This window comes from Pavona decussata, unplaced genomic scaffold, assembly GCF_977016875.1.
Source record: "Pavona decussata unplaced genomic scaffold, jaPavDecu1.1 SCAFFOLD_286, whole genome shotgun sequence".
In the NCBI taxonomy this organism is placed as follows: domain Eukaryota; kingdom Metazoa; phylum Cnidaria; class Anthozoa; order Scleractinia; family Agariciidae; genus Pavona; species Pavona decussata.
The window spans coordinates 110,001-131,134 of NW_028145687.1; the positions used below are offsets into that span (position 1 = coordinate 110,001).

At 39.3% G+C, this 21,134-nt stretch overlaps 1 protein-coding gene and 2 long non-coding RNA genes across 6 annotated transcripts in view; 1 reads left to right on the plus strand and 2 right to left on the minus strand.

The window, feature by feature from the left end:
• Nucleotides 1-9,899, plus strand: part of LOC146455028 (uncharacterized) — a 15,260-nt gene extending 5,361 nt beyond the window's left edge. The window contains exons 3-6 of one of the 3 annotated variants that reach the window (XR_014859102.1): nucleotides 1,074-1,159; nucleotides 1,279-1,322; nucleotides 6,326-6,419; nucleotides 8,274-9,899. This is a non-coding gene — a long non-coding RNA (uncharacterized LOC146455028). Of the gene's footprint in view, nucleotides 1-1,073; nucleotides 1,160-1,278; nucleotides 1,323-6,325; nucleotides 6,420-6,747; nucleotides 6,886-8,273 lie in introns of those variants that run through there. The other 2 variants (XR_014859101.1, XR_014859100.1) reach the window with 2 other exon arrangements.
• LOC146455030 (uncharacterized) lies at nucleotides 1,877-6,414 on the minus strand. Of its 2 annotated transcripts, XR_014859104.1 has the most exons (5): nucleotides 6,236-6,414; nucleotides 4,843-5,454; nucleotides 4,013-4,093; nucleotides 3,266-3,340; nucleotides 1,877-3,087 (listed from the first exon to the last, which is right to left on the minus strand). It is a non-coding gene; the product is annotated as an uncharacterized LOC146455030 (long non-coding RNA). The 2 variants fall into 2 exon arrangements; XR_014859103.1 differs by having other exon boundaries at nucleotides 1,877-3,340.
• Nucleotides 9,900-11,349: 1,450 nt separating the features above from the next.
• Nucleotides 11,350-20,511, minus strand: LOC146455031 (uncharacterized). Its single transcript, XM_085094737.1, has 4 exons — nucleotides 20,222-20,511; nucleotides 17,487-17,792; nucleotides 15,107-15,295; nucleotides 11,350-12,900 (listed from the first exon to the last, which is right to left on the minus strand). Exons 1-4 carry the CDS (start codon nucleotides 20,297-20,299, stop codon nucleotides 12,730-12,732), a joined length of 744 nt encoding a protein of 247 aa, XP_084950863.1. The 5' UTR covers nucleotides 20,300-20,511; the 3' UTR covers nucleotides 11,350-12,729.
• Nucleotides 20,512-21,134: the final 623 nt, after the last annotated feature.

Consider the following 21,134-nt stretch of genomic DNA (forward strand, 5'->3'; position numbering starts at 1 on the left):
TTGCGGTCCAGTACAATTAGCCAAAATTTGATCATGATAAACACAATAAAAAAGTTTGTTTTTGACACGGGTGTGTGTGCATCTATCTAGTAGGCTCAGGTCAATTACACAACTGTTGTGTAACAATATTTATCAGCACAGGTCAACTGAAGGCAGGAAAAATATCTTTAATTACGGAAACTTCGCAAATAATCCCTTTTGTCTCTGTGCTTAGCCGCGAAGATTTTGAATTTGTTTCACAAAGCCTTCCGTGGTCGCACTCTTGCCATCATTCACTCGTCGCGCAATTTTGTTTTAGAAACGAAAAAAAATAAAAATAAAAATAAATAAATAAATGCATCCAGTGAGCAGAGGTTGACCAGCTGCAACTTTTTAAATAGAATTTCAATTTCAGTTGTGCTGACGCCAAATATGAATTGTCTTGTAATGAGAAACATAGAGAATTAAATAGAGATGAAGCCTGTGTAGCATAGTTACAAAAAAAGTGTCCCTTTGCTGTGTTTGTAGTCATGTACCGGAACCTGTACCGCAAATCCTGTTTTCGTTCTTGTCCTTACACGGTGTTGGTAAAATGCCCGGTCCGATTTTATAGCATATTCGATGAAATTGGACAAAACGTAGATGGTAAAATGTATTTTTACCACAAAAGCCACTGCTCAACAATACAGAATCGAACCGAACGGCAGCGTTTTCAATTCACTTGCGCCCGCGAACGGATATGCGCAGAAAAATTGCGCAGAACGTTTTTCCGCTCTGAAGGCGAGCTACAATAGGGGTGTGAACGAGTAGGGGTTGGGGCGAGGCGCTTTCGCCTGGTCCCAACCCCCCTCGTCCCAATTTTTCGATGCGTGTTACTTCGAGAGCAGGAAGCCTGGAGAGAGAAACAGACTACAAGTAGGAGGGGGAAGCAACAATTATCATCATAACGATATTAAAAATAATAATAATAATAATAATAATAATAATAATAATAATAATAATAATGATGGTCATCATCATCATCATCATCAATACTAGCTCCATATTGATTTATGTATTTATTCATTTATTCTTTATTATTTTGCTTTTCGCAGGTAATCGAGTATTCACGCAACAAAAACGAACTTGTGATGATACATACCATATGAATGAGCCATATATGAACCGGGATTCAAAACAGGTATACTATTATTTTAGTGCTGCTTTCAACCGAGCAAGGGAAATTTGACACGTCAGCATAAACTAAGGCAACTAACAACCCCCAAGATCTTTATTAACCAATATTTTTTACCTTTTCAGGTTGATCTTCACGAAAAAGGGCTACTTTCCACAACACTTGTAAGGTAAATATTAGAGATCAGTATTGATATTTTGCGGAGAACAACCTCTAAATCACTGTATCTTAGTGTCCAATAGACTGCAGGTGGAAGGAATAAGTAAAAGTCTTTTCAAAAGTACCACGGCTGGACCTGCCGAACACTAAACACACGGCACGTATTTACCTAGTACACGCTGCGACATCTCTTTCGACAGAACCTAACTCTAAACTATGACTAAAAAATAGTATCAAATACGGAAAGGTGGCCAATAGTTGCCAACCACATGACCCCAAGCTAGGTGGAGGGTTTCGCGCGCTCCACTTGGTGCTTGTCTTACTTTCGCGCTTCCCGAGGCCCGTATAGTCGTGATGATCAACCCATCCCGGTCTGCCGTATGCACTCAACAGGCATTGCACACAGGTACAGTAGTCAACTCTGTTGAATACAGGCCGGGTTATACCGGCAACTAACTATACCGTGATCTGTTAGGGTGACAGGCAATATACTGGGTCGCTGTGTGAGAGTTCATGGCTGGTTCCAGAGGACCGTCTGTATTCAAGCAGGGGTGCGGTTCCCTTGCGGTTCCTAAGAAGGAGATGTTGCTTTGAAAAAAAAAAGACTATTAAAACCATTATTTATGGAACAGGAGATATATCCAAAAAAATATGTGATACAGTTCTAATGGCCTCACTCAAAGCCATTAAAAATAAAAAAACGTCTTAACGTTAACGAAATTTTTTTATGGATAAATGAGTTCCACTGATCTGCAGACAAATATGATACAGTTCAAATGGCTTCACATAAAAAGCCAGGATGTCAACTAAAACAAGTTTCGTTATGACGAAGAACCCGTTCTCGACTGACTGGGCTATAGAGCCCCATGTTTTACTAACAGCCTGTGTTTACAGATTATAGATATATTGAGGGATATCTAACGCTTCACAGGTATGTCTACCAAAATTAATAAAACTAATTACCCGGCTGCAAGAGTCTTCATCAGTAGTATTGAATTATTAAATCTTTTACAAGTTTCCTGGGTTCATGTCGACATAATTTTAGGAAATACGAACTAAATTAACTCCCAAGAATGAAATTGAACTACGGAAAATTATTGTACTATACAAAAGAAGAAAAGAGATAAAAAATCTCAAATAAAAAATAAACAGCAAGGTTATATTAAGAATTATGCATTATTGAGTCAAAGACACTAAACTATACTCGAAAAAAGGGCAACCGAGGGGCCCTAGGAAGTCGGTCGACCCCAACACATTCCGATTACTAGTTCGACGCTCTACGGCAGAGCTACACGTGATTAAATCTGACGGTGTACTATAATCCTAGTGAATTAATGAGAATGATGTATTATTCAGTGAATGACACTGAGCTATACTCGGAAACAGGATATCCGAGTCCTCCTATGCGGAATCGAACTTAAGCCCCTCCAATTAGTTGTTCGAAGGGTCTACCACTGAGATACATGTGAGTAGTCGAACGGAAGCCTCTCCGATTGCTGTTTCCCAAGCTCAACAACAGAGCTACATTTGTTTAAATGTGATGGTATACTAGAATCCTGGTAAATGAAGGAGAAGGTCGTGTTATTCAGTGAATGACACAGAGCTATACTCGGAAACTGGATATCCGAGTCCTCCAATGAGGAGTCGAACTTTAACACCTGCCATTAATTGTTCGGAAGCTCTACCACGGAGCTACATGTGATTAAACCTGATGGTCTAAAACAATCCTGGTGAATGAATGAGAGAATGGTGTGTTATTCAGTGAATGCGGTAAGCTATACTCGGAAAAAGGATATCCGAGTCCTCCTTTCAGGAGTCGAAGTTAAGCCCCCTCCGATTCCTTGTTCGAAAGATCTATCACAGAGCTACATATGTTTAAAACTGATAGTATACTGTAATCCTGGTGAATGAATGGCAATGATGCATAATTCAGTTAAAGACATCAACTTTGACCTATACTCGGAAAAAGGATATCCGAGTCCTCCTATAAGGAGTGTAACTGAAGCCCTTCCGATTAGCGACGCTGACCTACACTCGGAAATAGATTATCCGAGTGCTTCTATGAAGAGTCGAACTTAAGGACACCCCAATTTCATATTCCAAAGCTCTACGACAGTGCTATATATATATATGATTAAATCTGATGGTGTAGTATAATCCTGGTGAATGAATGGCAATGATGTATTACATCCACACTGACCTATACTCGGACAAAGAATCTCCGATTCTCCTATAAGGAGTCCAACTGAAGCCCTTCCGATTACTGGCACTGCTACACTCGGAAATAGGATATCAGAGTGCTCCTTTGAAGAGTTGAACTGAAGCCCCTCCGATAACTTGCTGGGAAGCTCTACGACAGTGCTACATAAGATTAAATCTCATGGTATCCTATAATCCTAGTGAATGAATGGCAATGATGTATAATTCAGTGAAAGACATCCACACTGACCTATGTTCGGTAACAAGAAATCCGAGTCCTCCTATAAAGAGTCGAACAGAAGTCTTTCGATTACTGACACTGAGCTACACCCGGAAATAGGATATCCGAGTGCTTCTAAGAAAAGCAGAACTAATTCCTCTCAAATAACTTTCTCGGAAGCTCCACGACAATGCTATATATAATTAAAAGTGATAGTATACTGTAATCCAGGTGAATGAATTGCAATGATGTATAATTCAGTGAAATACATCCACACTGACCTAAACTCGGAAACAGGATATCCGAGTCCTCCTATAAGGAGTCGACCTGAAGCCCTTCCGATTACTGAGCCTGAGCTACACCTAGGAAATAGGATATGCGAGTCCTCCTCAGAGTCGAACTTATTCGTCGCGATAACTTGTTCGGAAGCTTTACGACAGTGCTACATATGATTAAATCTGATGGTATCCTATAATCCTGGTGAATGAATGGCAATGATGTATAATTCAGTGAAAGACATGCACACTGACCTATACTCGGAAACTGGATATCCGAGTCCTCCTATATGGAGTCAAACAGAAGCCCTTCCGATTACTGACACTGAGTTACACTCGGAAAGAGGTTATCCTAGTGCTCCTTTTAAGAGTCAAACTGAAGCCCCTCCGATTCCTTGTTCAGAGCTACATATGATTAAATCTGTTGGTATACTATAATCCTGGTTAATGAATGGGAATGACATATTATTAAGTGAGAAACATCCACACTGACCTATACACGGTAGAAGGATATCCGAGTCCTCCTATAGGGAGTCGAACAGAAGTCCTTCCGATTACTGGCACTGAGCTACACCCGGAAATAGGATATCCGAGTGCTTCTAAGAAAAGTCGAACTAATTCCTCTCCGATATCTTGCTCGTAAGCTTTACGACAGTGCTACATATGATTAATTCTGATGGTATCCTACAATCCTGGTGAATAAATTGCAATGATGTATTATTCAGTTAAAGACATCGTCCCCGACCTATGCTCCCAAAAAGGCTGGATATCCGAGTCCTCCTATAAGGAGTCGAACTGAAGCCCTTCAGACTTCTGGCACTGAGCGCTAGCTACACTCGGTAATATGATATCCGAGTGCTTCTAAGAAGAGTTGAACTTATTCCTCTCAGTTTACTTGCTCGGAAGCTCTACGACAGAACTACATACAGTCGACTCCCGATAACTCGAACCTTCAAGGGAAATTGAAAACAGTTCGAGTTATCGGGAGTTCGAGTTATCGAGGGTAAAATTATATAAAAAATGGCCTGAAGGGAAGGGGAAATTGGTTCGAGTTAGTGGGAGGTTCGAGTTAGCGAGGGTTCGAATTATCGGGAGTCGACCGTATGATTAAATGTGATGGTATACTATAATCCTGGTGAATGAATGGTAATGATGTATTATTCAGTGAAAGATGTGCACACTGACCTATACTCGGAAACAGGATATCCGAGTACTCCTATATGGAGTCGAAGAGAAGTCCTTCAGTGTTACTCAGAGTACCCCCAATATTAAGGCAGTAGTTGGTCTTTATTTGGAAGGGAAAGCTAAACTGTGATACGGGAAGGTGGACAATAGTTGCCAATCACGTGACCTTAAACTGGGGCATATATTGAAACAATTTCTGGTTAAATAGCACGTTAAATAACACGTTTTCTGTGGTTGTCTTTCTTCTGTGCGTCATTTATTTGCTGCCATAGGAATCAAGCCCGTAGCAAGGCTAAAATAACTAGGGGGGCCGAGCAAAATGGTTAAACAAAACTACTCTCCCCCCCGCCCCCCGGCCCGTCACCCCAAAAAACAGACAGATTAGGGAGTTTAAGATGCAACGAGACATAAAAAAGCAGTAGATTTAGTAAGCAAATCAATAACTTTGCACCTGCGTCACACTTTTTGGTACATTTCTTTGCTTTTTTTTATTTTACGCGGACTAATGACCATGTGAAATTTAATTTCACGTTTGAAGGAGGACGTATACAAACGAGGACAAATTTTTCTTTCTCTTTTTAAACTTGGAATCGGGCGGTGAGAATTCGCCTGCAGGAAAATTTTGCTCTTGAGAGGACATATTTGTGTGGCTTTCGACAATGCGCGAATACTAAATTGTTATAAACTAAGGGCATTTATGTTGCTATCAATGAGCAGATGTCTTAAAAAACAAGTAGTTTATTTCAACAGCTTTCACGGTTTTATATTGGTTGATTTCGATCAATTTTGGTTCTTATTTCCGATTTGTCAGGTAGGAGTGCCTTCATTGCCGTTGTATATAAAAACAAACTGTCAGCGAAAGAAACTGACAGGTAGTAAACAAATTATTGAAGGTTGTGAAAAGGCACTTGCAGCATCAGAGTTCAAGACTCATTGATCAGTGCACATTAATCTGTTTTAATTATCCTTTTTTGGCACATTGTTTATTAACTTCCAAAAATTCTGGGGGGGGGCTCAAGCCCCTTCTGCCCCTCCCCTTGCTACAGGCCTGAGGAATGAATGTCTGTTAACTGTTAACGATCAAGTCTGCACTCGTTCGTAATATACTGACACAAATTTCATTGGTTTTTTGAGTTTGTAGTATATCAGGTTTCCTATACATGAACAGTGAGTGAGATGCCTCTATCCATCATTGGTAGACCCCTAGATAACAAACAAGATTTGCAAGGTATGTTGCTATCGGTTTGCTGTCATCTTACGCTCGTTAAGTCGACCATAGATCGGCGCTATGTGCCCTGGACTTTGGTTTTTCTGAGCGGCACATTTTCTTAAGCTTGTTGAGCTTATTTTATTATTCAACCAAATAGTTTCTTGTAGTTCTTGAGTTGGTAGTGACTATTGTGAAGTGCGATCAATGAATATAAGCCTATCAGTTTCATGGAAATTTTAGAAAAGTATCAAATTCTCTTACTGTATATGTCCCCACTTAATCATGACCGCCCTATTAAAATTGGGAAATTTATTGGAAAAATATAGACTATTCTCCTCCTTTTCAGGGTGGCTACTCCAGATGGGTATGAGCACCTCAACTATATCATAGAAACACGAGGGAAAGCTGACGAACGATGGATGAGTGTTTTCTTCTGAAGTGAACTATTATGAAGGAGTTAGTAAGCGGTTATCGCTATGGGCTATTTCTTCCTCACTTATTTAACTATAAGGTATGCGCAGCTCAAAAATGTGTGGCCCTTGTGTCATTGAATTTTGAGATGAGTATTATAGCGAGGTTAGATACCGTATTTTCTCGATTAAACGCCCCCGGTGTTTATTTAAAAAAATCAGCAGTTTTGGTCTCGCCTTTATTTGAAGCCAGCGTTTAATCAGGGTCCGGCGTTTATTGATAAAGTGCAGTCTTCTGACATTTTTTCAGGCTAGTTTCTTATTACCCATCCCCGGAGACCCAGGGGCAATTTGTTTTGAGGCGGCCCTTCGTCCCACCTTGACAAACTGCCCCTGGTTCTCCGAGGATGATTCTTACCCGAAGTTACAGTATTACATATGGCGCGTGTGTGCTGCAATCAAGATTTGTAACAAACAGGGCCCAGTTGTTCAAAGCCCTGGGTTAACGTGAACTTTCATTAGAATTTAATTGCTAATCAGTAAAATATTCTCCCAAAATATTTTAGTCCTTTAAATTTGCCTTAGATTTCTCTTTACCATGAGCTTAAAATTAGGGTTTGAAAATAAACAAGCGAGTTGAAAACCTCGGTAAAGGTTTGATCGGGAATTAGGGTTAATCGGCTTTCGAACAACCGAGCCCCGAACATTAACAAGAAGCACCTTCAAGGCACAGCTGTGTTTAAAGAACATCGGCCTGGGAAAGCTTCTCAAAGGACGCATAACACAAGAAATTAAAGAACGTTTTCAGTAATATGACATAAACGAACATTGCTAGCTTTGTTTTATTTTGTTGTACAACATCATCCATCCTAGCTATGTTAATTAACGCTAGTTTTCCTTTGAACATTTATTGAAATTAATAAAGCAGCATAACGTACTAGTATGTCGTAGCAGTGCTATTCAAGACAGTATACTGGACCGCAAATAAACACGGGACCTCGATCAAACGCTTCCGGCGTTTATTTAAAAACTAGCAGATTTTGACCCGACGTTTATACGAGCCCGCGTTAAATCGAGAAAATACGTGGGTAATTTTAGTGTTAAAAAAGGTTTCTTTTCCATTGAGCTAGTATTGGAGTAGGGTAGAGATTTGTGCCGTTTTTCGTCTCAATTGGGAGAGGGTCCCAGTGGAAGAGGTCTAAAACAGTTTCATGGTTTGGAAGAACATGTTTGTAAGAAATGAGTTGTAAATATGTTTTAAGCTTGGTGAATAACTGAATGATATATTAATTTTTCAGTCAGTGACACAGGCATACTATCAGTCTAACAAAACTCTTGATCGTCTTATACTCCTATGCTGTAGCAATAAAAGTTAAGCGTTAACGGGTGTATCAATGCATTAATTATCAATTAACAATAATCAGACTTACAATCAATTCCGATTCTGCTTCTTTCCTTTCAGGGTGTTTTCTGTGGTTGAAGTCTCGCGAAGTTTTTAAAACTAGAGTTTATCCGAGTGAAAACTGAACCGCAAGATTCTTCAGCCAGCCTTCACTCTACATCATTGGCTGACTGAGAATCAACACCGAATGTCTTTAAATCTCAAGACGAAAATGGCATAACCTGAACATTGATATTTCGTAATCAGATTCCCATCACTGCGAAATAACATTACGTGAAGACCACCGAGTGGGGATAACGACTTTTTGGTCGTGATGCATTTGGCTACAGCTACAGTGAGCAAACATCGATAAAGGGACTTTTTATTCACTTTGAAAATGAAACAACTTTAGTTATTTTACTATACGGTAGATCTATAGGTGAAACTTTTGGTTGTAGTTAATGCCGCGTCAAGTGGCCTGACAACAGTTTGTGCCTCAATCATTCGTTGGCACCCTGAATTCGGGTTTGGCTGAGTTAGCGTGATTTCATGGACCCTATTTTTCTGTATCTCACTGAAACAATGCAGGATTTAACGTTAACCAAATGTTTACAATGATCTCGTGTATCTACCAATTTTGCGGCCGACTGAGACCAGTAATTCAAAACATAAAATGAAGGGCAAGAAAACATTTACAGGAATCCTCATTATTTAAATTTAAACTCTAAATTTTAAAGAAATTAAAATGAAATAAACATCAAATTAAAACTAAAAATGAAAAGTAAAATAAAAATAATAATTTAAAACTTATTTTAAAATTAAAATGCCCATTTATCCTGCCGAGCTCGGCACACCTTGGTAATGGTTCCTTTACGTTTCGGGTCTTAAAGTTTATTAATGTGGATTCCTGTAAAATTTAGCTGTCCTGTGTCTTGCTGATTTTGCCAACTTGTTTAAGAGACCTTGGTTAACTTTAAAACTGAGATTTATTTACTGCACTGGCCTATTTCCGAAGAAATCAGTCAGCCTTTGAACTCGTTGATTTTTATGGTGACACTTCAAAGAGTTTCGGTTGTTGTTACTCACGAGCAATTATATGTACGTAGAGCTATACAACTAAAACGTACTTGTTACTTTTCGTGATATTATTCGGTGTAAGGAAGATGTGCAACATATTTAATGAGATTGATTTTAAAATTAATAAAAATGTTTTCGACCACTGTAACTTGAGTAGCAGTCATTTCCGGGAGCAAACATGCGATCAGTCAATATCAAGTAAAACTGATGCAGCTATTTAGCAACACTAGCCTGCAGAACAGGCGTTATTTTTTATTTTATTTTTTTGCGTTTTTCAAGCGAACGGAGGCAATGAATCTTGCCTCTGCTCGCAAAACAAAGTTAAAATAAATTAAATGGCGCCTGTTCTGCAGACTATAGCTTGCCAGTGGAAAGTATTTTCGTGTGACAATGTTTTGGGCAATAACATTAAGATTCTTCTTATGCCAGTTTTGATCTTAAATAGTCCATGCGCCTTAGCTTCTGATCGTTTTCCTTTTTCTCTGAAATGACTGTAACGCAGGTTACACCAGCCTCGTCTTATGTTGTTCTACTATTTAATATCTTTAAAAATAACGACATTCGAAAGCTAGAGATGTTCAATTCTGATCTTGGACAAATTGTAAAGATTGGGTGCAACGACAGCAGAAATGAAGAGAGGTTGTGTTTGATCTAAGCCCTCGTCCAAGCTAAAGGATTTGCCTCTGAGTCAATTATAACTTAGTGGACGTCCAATACCAAATTCTAACACGCTCCCATTCGAACAATCTCCTTATCTTTTTTAAACGGGTTATGTCGCCGGGTTTTTTTTAAGTGTTTTTCGGCGGAAAGTAAATACCTCTTCTCATTTGCGAAATGCTTGTAGAACACAAACAGAAACATATCAAGTGATTTTCTCAAAGGGAGGATAAACCATTGTCCGCTTTTTATCAACTTTTCAAAACACGGGTAGGATTAAAAAAATTGGCCATTTAATTTGTTAAAGGCTGGTTTCCATATGATCGCGGATCGCAGATCGCAATATGGCTTGCGATCATATGGAAACTACTTCTGCGATCGTCTGCGATCGCAGAAGATAGAACCACGTTCTATCTAAAGGCTGGTTTCCATATGATCGCAGACGATCGCAGACCTTATTGCGATCTGCGATCATATGGAAACCAGCCTTTAGTTGCAATCTCACCACCGTGGCTAAAGACACTTAAATATACGTTTTAGTACACTGGTATGATAACTTTTTAACAAACCAAACAAAATTTGATTTATTTTTAGGTTTCCATTGGTGTAACAGTTTATTCGTTACAAACCTCACAAAACTAAAATTGAAAACGACTCTTGGCTTAATTGCATCCGGAGTCTCATCACCATCAGAAACCTCTGCAATCATTTAAACGATAGAGCCGTGTTTTGTCGCCCCTTCATTGTTTCTGTTTTTTCAGAGCTGAAAAAAAAAGGTAAATGTTGTCAAAGTCTCAACGCCAGATACAGTGTTTCGACGAACCAAGTTTAACTCATCTCAGAACTCACTTGCTGGAGTGACAAACTGATAAACGGTATGACAAATTGCGGAAGCCTGGATGGTTCAACAAGCCCTTCAATCTCCTTTGAAACTTCAATGTGCCATTTTGCCGATTTAATACTTACACGAGGAAGTGTTTTAACCTTGTGCCCTGATCTGAAATATTGGGTGAAAACATTGTACACTGCGCTATGAGCCCTGGGGCCCGTTTCTCGAAAGTCCCGGCAAATGAATTTTTCCGTAGATTTCGGCGGGCTTGGAGTTTTATTTGCTTTGTTTGCAAAACAATCATGCCTTTGTTCGGTAATAATTATGTGTTCAAGGTATTCAACAAACAATAGATGACCTAATACTGTGAATGGTCATTCTTGACCTTGGAATCTTAAACAATTGTATGGAAAACTCGTCTCTCAAGGTCTACCAATGTTGAAGCATTGAAGCTTTCGACTGTCCTCAGTCTTCTTCAGCAACGACTGTGTGAAACAGTCAAAAGCTTCAATGCTCCAACATTAGTAGACCTTGAGAGAAGAGTTATTTCCAGACAATTGTAATAGATGACCTTCACTAAAACCGAGACACTGCAAGTATTTAGTACTTTAATGTTCTCTTTCAATTAAAAATTATTATTTGCTTAAATTCCTTCATACATTTTATTTAACACTTTTTATAGAAGAGTATTAAAATGTTGTAACTGAAATTACGTCAAAGCTACTTTCAAAAGTCACAGAGCTAATTACATTGATAAACTTGTAAAAAAAAAAATGAAAGGGTACACAAACGTCTACTTGTTCATACTAATCGCTGTTTAGTTCCTCCCAAACAACTAACAAAAACAGTTTGAATTATATAAACAGTTACAGCATTTTACAAGAAGGGGGTAGGGAATGAGGTGAGCACAGTTGTAAGGGCACCAAAAGTGAGATTCGTTCGTAAGCGATTTGGGCGCACACTACCTTGCCCTCCCTTCCCACAGAAGATAGTGAAAATATTAATTGTAAAACACAGAGGCATTTCAAGCCTTTTGAACTTTCCATGCAGGGTGGGTTGGGGAAAACGTTTCCCTTATAGGCCTCCGTACTGGATCTGCCCGGCCCCAGTTTGATAGAACTCCTTTTTTAAAAACATTTTCCCAGCAAATTTTACAAAATCAATGCTTTGTAATTTATTGCCTGATGACAAGTTGCATCAGTTGTCCTGCAGGCCTGAACACAGTCCAAGACACAAAGAAAAAAATACTATGCTTTTGGTATAAAATTTACAATCTACACATGCCTTTAATAAATCAATATGATTGCGTATGATTTTAAACAGAATTGCTTGAGCTTTTTACATGTGAGAACTTGTATATTTATCATGCACATTTACATAGTAAATTATAAATTGGTTACTAATGAACCAATCAGATCAAATCATCTGATATCTGATCAATTTGTTTGGTGAATTTCATAAATTTTCTTACAAATATAAAACAAAATATATGACTCTGACAGTGACTCCATGGCTCAATATATGTAACTATAAGCTCTACTAAATGCCAAGCAAGATTGCACTGCAAACTTTACGGAAGATTAGCTTCCCAGTCCAATGAGTGAAACAGGACAAAATTCCCTTCACTTTCTGCGAAAGATTAGTAGAAGTTTAACATGTCAAAATCAAGGGATTTCAGTCTTGTTATTTACATCACATTCTAAGACTTTTTGTCACTCAGACCAAATTAAGAAAATTGCAACAATGTCATACAGTTATGTGAATGACTGGATAAACAAAGCAACATTGCAGAGTTTGGGTTTCTTAAACACAATTTTCAGATGGGCCCTTATTGTTTATGGACATCTGAGTGCAAAATGGCTTATAAAAGAATGGTTGCAGGCAGTCTACCAAATGAATGTTATCGTATGTAATATTCCATGTAATGTTGCACTGCGTATTCAGACATAAAGATCAAGGCTTAAATTCTCTGTACTAAGCAGCTGTAGTTTCTTGTACAGTGTGTGTATCTGGGGATTTATCTGAAAGCTCTTGAGTGAAGACCAGGGAACTAGTGGCTGTCACGTCATCAGAACGATTCACAGTGTCAGAGAAAACCAAGGCAGTGTTGCAGAGCCATACTATGAACAACACATAGGCAAGGCCCTGTTGATAAAAGGTGCAAAAATATATCAATCTATATACATGTACAGTTGAACCTTGTTTATACAAATTATGAATGCCAGACAATAAAATTTAGTGATTCAGTCCAATGAAAAAAAAAATGACTAAGTATATAATTTATATATGAATTATTTTCGTTTTCAGAAAGAAGGGTTAAAAACGGTAAACTGGATACTTTGTGAGACAGCACAGCACAGCTCTGTGAGCACCAGACTTTCTTAGCCTTGCGAAAGAAATCAAGACAATGAGACAGCTTTGTGAAATATTAATGTGGCTTAAGTGATGTAATTTAGCCAAAAGTTAGGTTCAAGCCAATGTGGTCAGTGGTGCTGTATGTGATCTATGGGGTGGACCATAGGTCCTTGCAGGGCGAGTTCCTATTGTGCAATACATTAAGCTTGCAATTTAGCTGATCTTTGTGGATCATTTGTTGTGTAAAAAATCGTTGCCAATTCTTGCCCCATGCACGTTTTGACTGAGGGATTTCAGGACAGGTAAGCATTGTTTTTCCACTGAATTTCAGTGTGACAGTGCCCAGTGGTGGCTGCTTGCCGGGGTGGTTCCCAATCACAGGGTTGTCATGGATACCTTTCGGCAATTTCCTTAATCGTGTGAGGTGCCCCAGCAACCCTCTTAGCACCAGTTTCCCAAGCTTATCTAATGGTGATGAGTTAAAAGACCAGAGACCTGTTGAATTTGACTAAAATTTTGTAAGACATAGAAAGGGTTCCACTGTGGGTGCCTGGGATACCCAGGGGCTTCCACGGTGGCCAGCAAGCCCCTAGATAGAATACTGCCCTCATGGCTGGCAAATCCCCGCAACCCAGCCATGAGCTCCCATTCCAGGCACCCGTCACACTGATGAAACAGTGGAAGGAAGAAACATAGGGGATGGGAGGGGGGAGATGCTAAAACAACACTCCGCAGACCGCTACACAAACGCTCAACAAAGAACTCCAAGATCCTAGCTGTGTACAAAGCTACCACAGACCATTTGAGCCTGCACTTATGGGATTGACCGCTGGATGCCCGCTAAACTTGTGGGCCACTATGACCGCTAAGGTCGTGGTGGTTAACTTACTACAAATTAAAACGTTGTTTATTTAAGCCTGTCAAGTGAGAGACTTCACTGCTAACAGAGTCTCTTTTTCTGTTATTTTCTGTTTGGATGTCCTGGTTCAAAATAATGGAAAATTACAACTCTGCTAGCAGGGAAGGGGAAGATCCATCCTACAAATTGAAAACCTTACTGCCCTTTCCCCAAGGCTCTGTCTACTCTTTGTAGTCTGGTTCAGTTCTGATGAATGGAAGTGCCCCTAGTCACCTCACACAACATGCTACAGTTTATATGCATTATGTACCATTTCACTTATACAGATAAGGAAGCTCAATGGTTTGTTATGTAATGTTTAAAAAAAGAACAGGAGTGTTTTATTGGGTTTAAAACTACGAAGTGCAGCTGAGTGGTTTTAGACCCGATAAAACACGTGCTGCGAGTTTTTTGAAGAGCTTCAAAAACATTCCTGGAAAAGCATGTGTCAATAGAGTTCATAACAATTATTATGCTTTTGTGAACGATGGAATTTAGCATACGAGAAAAATACTGCATACTGATGAGAAGTGTTTTATCAGCTGATAAAACACCACATACTAACTAGGACGAGGGTTTACGAACAGACATAAAGTCACTACACATGATGTATTATCGACCATTTGATAGGTCAATGGGCTAATGAATTATATGTGGCTAAATGAAATTTAGGCTAAGTTAAGCTCGAAACAATGCGGGTCAGCAGTCTTCCCTCACAGTGGTCACAGGGGCGGCCCAGGAGATCTAGCAGGGACGTGCTGTGACGCTTTCATGCAGTTGTTTTCGTCGCTTTGCTCGCTCAAAGGTCATTCGCTGTTTGCATTTGCTCGGCTGCAGTTAGCTGTTTGTCTGCTGCTGTGATTTTGCTCCCGCTCCCTCCCTCCCTTCTCTATGGTAAGTTTTAGGTAAGTATTCCACTGATTTATTCAGTGTGACGGTGCCGGGTGGTGGCCGTTCGCAGGGTTGCCATGGATACCTCCTTGCCGCCAAAGTTCAGCCCGGCCTTACCACCTTTAGGCACCTGCTCCCAAGCTCATCTATTGATGATGAGTTTAATAATGAGCATTTGAAGTAAACTTACAATTATCAACAACTTACCACTGCTGCAAACAGCACAGCATAATTTGGCAAGAATTCCACACAATCCTTGCAGAGGTCTGATCCAAGGGTTGTGATAACATTAACAATTTCATCTTCCACTTCTTTTCTCAACTCAAGAAGGTTGTATAACCAAAGGCTTGTGCTTATGACAAGGAGGAATGCCATTACAACAGCTACAAAAATCTCCTGCATAGGAAAGATATCAAAGGTACCGATCAGTTGGTGGGTGACTTGTGAACTACATCTAGGACATTTTCGCTATGGCGTCATTTGACTAAAACTACCAGAATCCTTCAGTTTTTTGTTTTCTCATGCTAATTAGAGCTATTGTTCTTTGCTCTCCACTGGGATTACAAAATTTGAAAAGGAAAAGGAAATGAATTCTGGTAGTTGCAGTCAAATGACACCATCATGAAAATGGCCTACTGGGCCTTAATGATACCATAAAAACTCTTCTGAGTTCCTTCTCTAACACACAATTTTCTTGCGTTGGATGTCAGAGAGTGTAATAATATTATAGACATGTGTATTCTCTGATAATTTAGCCACCACTTCATTCCCTGCTGGGCCTGCGTTGTTCAGAAGCCAAGTAACACTACTCCACAATTAAAAGTTAACTGAGGTTTTCACCTGGCTCATTAAAAAAAATGTTTTTCAAAACTAATTTTTAAGCTTATGCCAAAATCTTTTTGAAGAGTCTTTAAACTGATTGGTAATTAAACTTGAATCAAAGTTCATGTTAACCCAGGATTAGCTTAATCGGGCTTTGAACAACTGGAAAATAAAACAAAACAAACAAAAAACAAAGTAAAACTGCATTGTACAGTTCTAGAAAATATCTATAAAACTCTGAGGGGGAGGGGGTCTCAAAAGCCAAATTTTAAAGGGAAAATATGAAGTTAAAAAGGAAATTCTAGGAGGGAAGGGGTTCCACCAAAAATACTTTCTATGGGGGAGATATCGATATTATCTGGAACCACACATTATGAAACGGAATACTTGCACAGAAACAGTCCAAGTCCAGTACGTTGGCTGTCATTATAGAGGAGGAATTTTGAAAGTATTTGACTATGGCCCTGTTTAGTGCCCGGGTCTGGTTCTTGTGAACAGGCACTACTAGTCTGAACATAAATTATTACGTAGTTTTTTTGCCAATGTCAAAGCAAAAACCTTGGTACCATGTCTAGGCACGGGCACTACATTGGCATATTGGTCCTTGGCATGGGTAGTGGTCACAACAGGATTTTGTCAGTTCGCACACTTTTTCCCTATGCCTCCCTGCAATGGGCCATTTTACAGTTGTGTGCTTAGTGACCTGGTATTGGATTGGAAGCAAGGCTGGAGGTGACCTTGTTTTGATACAAACCTCATTACTTTTCATATGTAGATCATGCTGTTCTTATGCTAACTAGTTTGCATTTACATATGAAAAACAGTCAGGTTTGTATCAAAACAAGGTCACCCCCAGCCTCGCTTACAATCCGAGGCCAGGTCACTAAACACAACTGTAAAATGGCCTATTCAATCTGTAAACAAAATGGTGCGTTTTAAATGGACTTAAGTGAAAATGATCAATTTGGGCACCAAGGAATCTGAACAACTTTGTCTCCTGATTTCTTGCTCACTAGCCTGTGAACAGGCTACGGTAGGGGATAGGACGAAAGAAAACACCGCGAGCGAAGCTAGCCGGGGGAAAACTGTGCCCCCCTCAGCCAGCTTCACTCGGCTCTCTTCGCTTGCTGCCTTTTCCTTCGCCCTATCCGGCTACGGGAGCCTGCTCACAGGCTATTGCACACTTGTTCTTGACTACTGTCATCCCTTGTTGCTTGAGTTCCAAACAGTTTCCATTTGAAAACTCTGTCCCATTTCTTGTAATAGTTGACTTTTCCTAGTAAATTACCTGTAGTTAAAATTACCTATGGTTGAACAAAATTTAAAGCAGCAAAGGTAGATGACTGATGGCTACATGTGGACACCCTTGTGTCTTCTAATACAATCATATTTTATGCAAAAATTATTAATTATTGTTCAGGTATTTTTTCATTTATTAAATTACTTTTTTGCCTGAACACTAAATATCTATTAAGAATTTGTCCATACTAATTGGTATGGACCAAATTCTTAGACGTTCAAAAAAATGTCAGTAATACTGCATGGCAATTGCCATGTAGTATTACATTTTTTTGAACATCTAAGAATTTGGTCAAACCAACTTTGCAATAGCCATGCAATTTTGGAAAGGCAAAAGCCCGGGAGGCAAAAGTCACTCATGGAAAACCTAGCATTTATTCCTGTTTCTTTAACGGTCCAGCCTACATCACTTAAATCCATCAGACTAAATGATAAAATTAAAAAAGAAATACTTGTACATACTTACCGCAATCAGAACTTTATTGGCCATACGCTCATTTCTATGTACTGCACAGGACATGAGCAATGTTGCTAATGCAGCAATGCAAGTTATCACAGTCACACCAACAAACAGTTTGGCACAAACTGGAATAGCGGGATCGAAGTTGAAGCTTTTAAGTGGAGCATCTTCATCTGTGTACACTACAGTGTCATTGTTGTAATCAAAGGGGTATTTGACGGTGATGTTAAAACTGTTTGCACTGTTTTGCATGTAGACCCCTCCTTGGTCACTGTACGTGACACAAATTGGGAAAATAATTAGAGCAAGGCCCTGTAAAGAAAAAGATAAAAAATGTGGCAAGTTTAAATGGCAAAAACATTGCCTTTTGAGACTCCTTCTCTCTGGGAATTCCAATGATCACTTATGTCCAGATTAAATGCACCTAACCCTGAATTTGGGTACTTCATATAAAACAGACCTTTTTGTCATTTTCATATGACTTCATGTTTGACAGAATTATGTGTGTTTTAGTAAGAATTAAGGGGACACCTTGTGATGTCTATCATACAGTTCATGAATCTCATAAATGTGCATTTCTGGACATATCTCGGGTGGGTAGGGAAGTTGGATTTTTATTAGAACCCCTGCACAATTTCTTTAAGCATTTTTTTCTATTTATTTATTTATTTATTTAAAATTGTTAATTGAAAAGAATGGCACCAAACGGACTGTCCCACAGTTAGAAGTTGCTAATCCAGGCTGGCTAGTCAGATCATACCAGTTAGAAATTTAAAGGCTGGTTTACACATGCAAAATTTTTTATGCAACGTTTGTCATACTCTCTCTGTAATCTTTTGGGATAAGGTTGCAACTTCAAATTGTACGTGTAATCCAGCTGCAATTTCAATGCCAATTCCTTGTATGTTTTTTGAGAAACTCTGCAAGTTTGCATCAAGTTTGAAACCCATGCGATATTGCAGCTCCAAAAATCACCTCTAGTTTACACAGACGATTTGAAACTGCAGCTTGAATGACAAATATATTATTTGCACTAAAAAAGTGCGAGGAAAATCGCAAAAAAATGCATGCCTAAATGGACCTTAAGTTGAAAAAGAGATGAATAAAAGTTGGAATAACAAGTTTCTACAGATAGAGTGTTTTCATGGCGGCCTGTTGGAGGAGCCAAACAGCAAAAGATAATATTTGCACAAAAATAAAATTTATTTCCCAAAGGAAAATCATTCGACGGTCAGACCTCCATGTGCGACCACCTCTCGTAAAGACCACCTATCCAAAACATCAAATTTTCCCCAGTCAAAGCCCTATAATTGTCACCTCTCGTAAAGAACCACTTCTCATAAGCAACCGTAACCACTTTTTGAGCTGACGGCATTATAATTTTTCATTGTTTTTAACCTCTTGGAAGCGGCCACTTGGTCTGATCTCCATGTCCTCTGTATGTACTACGCTACTCAGAGTTTACAAGGAACCTTTAGTGACAACCTAGCACTGTTCATATTGGAACTAGGAAAATGTTTCCGATAAATTCTCTTTGAATAAGTAGATATGTCAGACCCGTTCCCGGAGGATTCACCCCATGGTTCGACTATTGTAAGCGACAACCTCAAAAAAAATGCCATTATTTAGTGGTCGCTTATGGGAGGTTCGTTGTAAATTGGCTCTTCTAATATGGCCGCCATGAACACACTCTATGATAAAAAGTTTACAAAACAAAGAAGAGAAAGAGACTAAATGTGATCAGTAACACACATTTTGAAAACCTTAAAAAATGATTTAAAATTTAAACATGACCGTTCAACCCAAGGGTACATATTTATGGGCACTCAGTAAAATTACACACAAGTTTGACAGCATAATAACGACTGAAAACTGCAGCTGTTAGAAACAGAGCCCAAACAGGAAACCAACGGTAACAGTGGTTGTTAAAGATTAAACGTGACTTTGAGTACAACAACAGAGTCCATGGGCATTTTCTGAATCAGAAAATATACAAAATAAATTTAACTCTCTAGGAAGTGCAACCGAATCTTAACACACAGAAGATTGCAACCTGCCAAGACTTGTTGTGTTAACATAAACCGGCAATTTGTAATTGACGAATAGTAGCAATTACAAAGGCTCGCATTAGAACAAAATAATCATTTACGTACTTGAAGAGCATATAATTTGGTAGAAAGTCGGCAAAAATGACATAGCGAACTTATTTTCTGCTTCTACATGTTCACGTTCCTCTAAGCCTTTGCGTCAGTCAGGTCATCTACAATGTCATTCAGATATCAAATTTACCGCATTTCCGAAGGATGAACAAAATAGCCTCCACGCAGCGTTTGGTGTTTTTTTTTCCAGGAAACCAGCGGAATAAACCGATTCGTACAGCGATAAATAGATCTCAATTATTTGCATTTAGCTAATAAACGGCTTGTCGAACGCTTTTGTGTGTTGGTTTAAGGCTAAATTCAGTGCTCTTAATTAGGCACTCGACCAACGGTTTCACATGTTGTAAAAAAGCAAACATTATATTTTCGTTTAACTGTGATCAAGTCATTTAACACCCTACAGGACGACGATCGTATGCAGTTGTTTCTAATAATATACACTTCTGTGAAGTATGTAAGCTTATAACAAACGAAATTTGCATTGTTGATCATTTCGGTTCGCGCGCTAAGCCGTTTATAGCTAGCTGCGATAGCTTGCAACAGGAGCGAAAGCGGTCTACAAGCATTAATACGTGTACTTACAATTTCTATGACCTTCAGCCAGAACACAGGATGCCTTAAAATCTTTTTTCGTGATTCTCCTCGATAGAGCAGTGCCATTGTTCAAGAAAATGTGATTTGTTTTGCAAACGACAGCTTCACTTTGCTGTACACTGTTGTCGAGACGGAAGAGGAAGATGAATTCGATCAGATCGATAAAAGGGGACTGGAACTAGAAAAAGGGGATTAGGGGAAATCCTCCATCTTTTATACATTCACAACAGCCGTATAATAACAAAAGTTGTAAACTGTAGCTATCGTCTACCGTTTGTTTTCTTTCTGCTCTGAAAATGTAAATTTGACCAATAGGATTTCGTTTTCTGTCAGTCTCTATCGAAAGTGAAACGCAAAATTTCATTGGACAGTGTTGTAATTGCTGTCTCCTTCGACCAATGAAACCGCACACCATGTGCACATCACGTGATCGACATGTCACGTTTTTAAAAGTACAATCTCGATCTCGTACCCAGAGTCCTCAGGCTTGTTCAAGTACCGTATTTTCCGTTTATTGTATTTCTTTATGTCTTTCTCTACCCGCCTCAGTCGATTAGCTTTCGCTAGTTGCGGACCGTAAACACTATAAGATTGATCGATATTTGGGGCGCAAGCTGCGAGCGAAGCGAACCGCGAGAGTATTGTGGCGAAGAAGAATAGCTCACTCCTGGGAAACGGCGAGTGGGGGTGTGGGGGGGGGGGGGGGGGGGGAGTTGGACGGCAGAGATGGGTTTAATTTCAGCAGAAGTGTGAAGTGTGAAATTTGTCAGCCGACAACTCGTATGAGCGCCAGGAGAGACTCTGGAGAATTCGAAAAAATTGATTGAATTTGATTGGCTGCTCCGTAACGGCTTGCATTGTTTTACCGCAGAAATCCTGCGGTAATAAAATTCCAGTACCC